A 6,000-nucleotide genomic window follows, 5' to 3' on the forward strand; every position below is an offset into this window, starting at 1 on the left:
CAACACAGACTCAACTCTCGTCAGCTCCGAAATTACACTCGAACGCACAGCAAGCACCAAGGCTGACGTGCTCATTGAGCTTATATGAAACAAGTACGGCTCTTAACACACTGGGTTAATTGAAGCAGTAACAGGAGAGGGTCAGGAGAGAACAGTGTTGTCGTCTCTTAATGAGTTCTTTAGTGGAGCACCAGAGTTGCGTTTGGTGTTTTGTCAGGCCTGGGACCCGGTGAGCTAGAGAGGCCCCTGTCCCTCTTCCTTATCTCTGTGATACTGCCTGGACATACACCCCGCCTGCCTGCCCAGACGCAAAGAAAGACAGGCTGGGGAAGGATTGTTCTTTACGCACACACACACACACACATAGACACACACACATTTATATATATATATATATATATGTATATATATATATATATGCACACACATACACACACACACACACACATATATATATATATGCACACACATAGACGCACAACGCACACACACACACACACACACACAGATAAGATGGAGAAAAAGAAGGCTTAGGGAGGACGTTGGTCTCCTGGCATTCACAAATGTAGACAAGGGTGGAAATTCTGATGAAAGGAGTAGTATATTTGGACAAGACATATCATTAAGATAGGCGGAGGAAAGGAGGGAGGATGCGTTGAAACTTTCCATCTGCTCCTCAGTCGTGTTATTGCTTTCTCACAACAGCATCAGTGAGTCTGAGAAAAACATTTCTCACCCACTACAGCTGCCAAGAAAAAAAAAAAGAACACCAAATCTTTTTGGGACCAGAAGAAAACCATTTGGTTTCTCTCAAAATTGACCCGATATTTAAATCACGCCGATTTGACAGACACGATAATTTGGTGTATGGAAAGCCCAGACAAAAACACCTCTGAAGCAAACACACACATGCTCCAGGAATGCTTTGATATAAAGAAACACATCAGTGTCCATTAAAGCAACTGTGTTCAGAGTTGGCTCTGAAGGGGGGGGGTGGGGTGGGGGGGGCGTGCTGAGGCCCTGTGATGGGGAGTGTTTCTTGATGGGGAGTGACTCCAGTGGGAAATGTAATATAGGCGTTAACAGTGAGGAGTCTCTGTTTGAGCACTGGAGCATCAGTGCACCACGGGGAGCATGGGTAATCAGTGCTTAATGAGAAATGATATTTAGGTCTGTGGTGTAGACCCCCACACACCTAGTAACCTGGCAAACTCAACATCCCCTCACAACCTCCACATATCAGGACTGGTGACTTACCTGCCCTCTGTCCTCTGTAAGGCACGGTTACCGAGGAGCTGTTAATGTGTCAGAAAAGGTGAGTCACCGCCACAGGTTGGTGTAGGGGTAAGAATTGACCCTGTGCGTTGAGAGAAAGAGAGGTTTGAGTTCTAAAAGAGTCAGGCTAGCAAACCTGTTTGGGCAGTGGGATTTTGGAGCTGATGGTCAGGTCAGAGTCAGTCAGAGGCGGAAGCGTTTTCTTTTTTTTTTTTTCCTGAAGCTTTTTCTTGCTCTGTGTAATGAGCTGGTAGAGCAGGATTAAGCCACAACTCCAGTTGAGCTTGATGGAGGTTTTGTGTGTGTGTGTGTGGCTTTCGGTTGTGAATTCTTTGGCCCAGTTCCAAAGATGAAGCAACTCATATTGTTCTTCTCTCCTCCCACTGTGTGTGTATCTTCTGAAGACACTGCTGTGTCTCTTCACAAACACGTCTGGCCCAGTTTCTCCCACACACTCTTCAGACTGGTACATTGGTGGAAACTGTCAGAGAGACACAGTAAAGCAATGCTATCATACCCATCATTCCAAGCCCATGACACCGACTCACCTGGACAGAAAACCAGAAAATAAGACAGATTATTCAATAAAAGTCGTGTAGGGGAGTGGCAGAGCTGGGACAGTGGAGGGAGATGGTCCTCCAGGCAGTGAGCTGTGGTGGGCCGGATGAAAGCCAGCGCCGGGCTGCCGTGTGTGGGACAGTGGTAGAACAGGCTCTGTTTGTGTTGTCACATAGCCCCTGGCATGGCGGCTTTTCCCCTGCTCCATCACGAGGCCCTCTCACACGCCTTCCATATAGATATGTCTGTGTGTGTGTGTGTGTGTGTGTGTGTGTGTGTGTGTGTGTGTGTGCGCGTGCGTGGATGTGTGTGTGTGTGTTTGTGTGTGTGTGTGAGTGTGTGTGTGTGTGTGTTTGCTTGAGTGTGTGTTGAGCGAAGCCGGCCCCACCGAATGCCTGAGCACGAAATGTTTCCCTTTGACCTCTCTCAATGAACAAACAAACAAACAAACAGACAAAACGACAAATCGCTCAAGGAAAGATACAGACACAATGATGGCATGAAAAGTTGTGACCTTCATATGATTAGCACAGTTCTGTTTGTTTGAGGACGGAGTGTGTGAGCGCTGTGAGCAAGCTTTTGGAGCATTAGGCTTGATCAGATGACTGGGGAGGGAACCAGACCTTCGGAATGCTGTTTTCTCACTTTTTCTAGCCTTGGCCATGCTTCACACAGAGCTCACTATTGTGGTCTGATGGAATTATCCAGGTCCCTGCGTATAGTCCCTGCCCTGGACACTGGAAGCAGAAATGAGTTAAAAAAAAAAAAAATAAGAAGGGGAAAAAATGGAAAGAAAGAAAAATTTGCTCAAAAGTGGCTGGAGGCGACATTGCAATTATAAGTTTTTCTGCATGAAATTAGCCGCAGTTTGTTCCAATTACCTACAATCAGATCACATGAAAGTGACAGGGACATAAGGAAAACAGGGGCCTTTCTCTGGGATTCCTAGTAAGTAAACATGGATTGAAGGACATAAAAGACATTCCAGTTTATTACGCCGTGGGGGGAAAAGGTTCGGCGCCCACGCATTTCTATACATCTATTCATTCATTACATGCATTTGTTCTCGTTATGGATTTAGTCTTCCCGGAACTGAAACTACACTACTGTTGATTTGTTGTTGTTATTGTTATTGTTGTTGATGTTGTTGTTGTTTTTCTTTTTTGGAGTGGGGCAGGGGGGTGAGTGGAGGTTTATCTTTGATTTGCTTTCATTTTTTTTCAAACTCATTTAGAATGCAGTTCTTGCAGAGTATGGTCAGTTTTCATGTATGGAAATATGTATTAGTTTAGAACATAAAGCTAACAAAAAAACTATTATTTTGAAGTACCTCTTTGTCTGTAATTGGACTACTGTTACTGGTCTCATTGGTTTTGTTCTCTTTTTATTGGTTTTGTTCTGTTAAGTTTAGTTTTTTCAGTGGTGTATTATGATCTTTGTAGTCTGTGGATGGAAACTGATCAGTGTGAGTTGTGCTTTCTGGTCTCTGTAGTTCAGTGTTATAGAGTGGTCAGAGGGTCAGTCAGTCAGTGGGGCATTTTGGGATTTGTAGTTGTCCACTGTGAGAGGCTAGTCTCCTGTTGTGCACTGATCCACTGCCATAGTGTTGAGGTTCACGGGTCCAGGCTTGGGTTAAAACCTCTATCTCTGTTAATCCGTGACAGTCTCTGGCTCCAGTAATGGGTTTATAGTGGTGGCCTTTATGAGCCTAGTCTGCAGAGATGGGGAGGACCAGTGACCTGTTCACAAAGACCACGAGTCACTGTAGTGCTAACTTTTATTGTGCTGATGGAGCATAGTGTGAAATACTGGAGCAAATAAATGAGACAGCGTTCATCGCTGTTTATCAGCCTCTGTGGATGAGGTTACACACAGGCTCTCTCTCTCTCTTTCTGTGTCACAGTACACAGGTATAAATGTGCCTGTTCAGGGGCCCACCTCTGCCCTGAGCTCCTGCCATTTTACGGGCACTGCAGGGGGGTAAGCACAGGAGCTGTCTTGTCGTATTCATGAACAGAACATTGTTTAGGTGGTCACCACCCCATTCCTCTGGAATATAAATCAACTCAATCCCTTTTTTCCACTTAACATTTATTTAAACAGGTGGGGCAGTTCAATTCAAGTTCATGATTTCCACCAAACGGATGTTAAAAGTTTTTTTTTTTCCTCAGCCTGAGCAGTGCTGAAGTGTGTTTAACGTGTGAAATAATTAAGCTGTCAAGTTACCACCCAGCAAAATGCGAAATGCATATCAGCACACTGAAGCAGACTCTGTTTCAGACAGGAATGATGGGGGGGAAAAGAGCGGAAAAAGAAAGAAAGAAAGAAAAAAAAAGTGCTCTTTTTTCATGCCGAATCTAGCAGTGTTAGCCTTGCGTCAGTTGGCGCGGCTAACAGAAGCCTCTAGAATAAATGTGAGAGTAGAGTACATCGTAGAGTACAGGACTCTAATTAATGTCTGTGTTTCCACACTTCACTTAACTTTATAATTGGCTTGCCTTTTTCTCTGCCATTAATTACACAATTTCATATTCCGTTAATGACTCTAAGAAAGAGACACACCTCGCTTTTTCACGCTAATTCCCAGTGGCGTCGTGACACTCTCCACTGAGAAGACTGACATCGCTCCCCCATGCTCTCTGAGCCTCTTCAAATCACCCCCTTAATTACAAATACCCTCATCGGTTTACGTACTGACGATCTCATCTCTCATCTTTTCTACTCTTTTTGTTTTTCGCAGCACCCCTACCCATCAGAAGAACAGAAGAAGCAGCTAGCACAAGACACCGGGCTTACCATTCTACAAGTGAACAACTGGTAAGTCAATTGTACTTTTGTGTTTACATGCAATCAATAGCTGCGCCTGTGGCAAGCGGCTTCTAATGATTTGAATGAATATACTCCCCGCCCCTCCCTCTACCCCCACCCACCCCCCGTGCCTGGCCTCATCTCACATCTCTCTCTCCACCACTTACCGCCTCATCTCCCCTCCAATCAATCCACCCAAAGGGATACAGCCTGCAGGATTTTTCCACCAAAGTTTTTTTTTTTTTTTATTAATGCATTCAAATATCAATCCCCGTGAGAGAAATTGTCTCTGAACACTGTTTAAATCCTCCTCTCAAAGCTCTCTCTGTTTGACATCAGAGCAACACGCCGGCTCGTGTGTTGGCTATAACGAGAGCTTTTCCAGTTCCCTCCACGTTCCCACAGTTTCCGTCCCGTAAAAGTTTGAGCATGGAAACCCTTTGCCCTTGTGTGTGTATGTGTGTGTGTGAGAGAGAGAGAGAGAGAGAGAGAGAGAGTGAGCACATGCGTATGTGTGTGTGTGTGTGTGTATGTTATCGCAGATGGCTATCACCACATACTTACCGTTATTAGGCGTGTCTAATTAATGGCCAGAAAGCCGAAGAGGGGCTTTAAAAGCAAAGAGAGGTCGGCGTGTTTGATGTGAGGGCAGTAAAAAAAAGACCCAGTACCATATTTCTGCTCCAGGATGTTACCAGGCCAAGTGTTCAAGTCGCCCTGCTCTCTCTCACACACACACATGCACACACACGCACACACACAGACACTTTCCATTCTCATTCTGTAAGTGTCAGAGATTAATATTGAGGAGGCTCTGATTACATAGCTTAATCCATTTTGCTGAATAAATTGTGTCCTGATGCAGACAGTAGCCACATTAACAGACCCCTCTCTATGGCTGTGCACACCACAGGCCTCAACATGGAGATCAGAAATGTATTAAAGCCCATTACAGAAAATGTGATTTCTGAAAACATAATCCCGGCCATTGTTCAATTTGGTACCTTGGAGACAACTGGCCCCTAACAATGTATTTGGCTTTGAAAGATTCATTTACAAAAGTGGCCTATCAGGAGGACACAGCCTGAGTGGCACAGGGGAATCATGTTGGGGTTATCAATTTCTGTGACCTCACAGCAACCCATGGGAGATCTTTTTTTTTCTTTTTTTTTTTTTTGTCGCTGTATTAGGAGTGGAGTGGAGCAGTCAGAGAATGGGCAGAGACAGTTCTGTTCCCAGCCTGCACTGCCTGTCGTTGGACTTGTCACAATGGCTGTTTTTAGGAAGCTGGGTTTGGCTGGTAGTGGAATAATGTCAGCACTGGCAGTGTGTGTGTGTGAGTGTGTGAGTGTGTGTGTG

The 6,000-nt window shown here is 45.0% G+C and overlaps 1 protein-coding gene across 3 annotated transcripts in view; it reads left to right on the forward strand.

Moving 5' to 3' along the window:
• Positions 1-6,000, forward strand: part of meis1b (Meis homeobox 1 b) — a 64,562-nt gene that overhangs the window by 42,377 nt on the left and 16,185 nt on the right. For all 3 annotated transcript variants that reach the window (XM_030771172.1, XM_030771173.1, XM_030771174.1), the window contains exon 9: positions 4,574-4,650. In XM_030771172.1, the coding sequence (XP_030627032.1) occupies positions 4,574-4,650 (77 nt within the window). The remainder of the gene's footprint in view (positions 1-4,573; positions 4,651-6,000) is intronic.

Source organism: Chanos chanos, chromosome 4 (assembly GCF_902362185.1).
Source record: "Chanos chanos chromosome 4, fChaCha1.1, whole genome shotgun sequence".
NCBI classification, from domain to species: domain Eukaryota; kingdom Metazoa; phylum Chordata; class Actinopteri; order Gonorynchiformes; family Chanidae; genus Chanos; species Chanos chanos.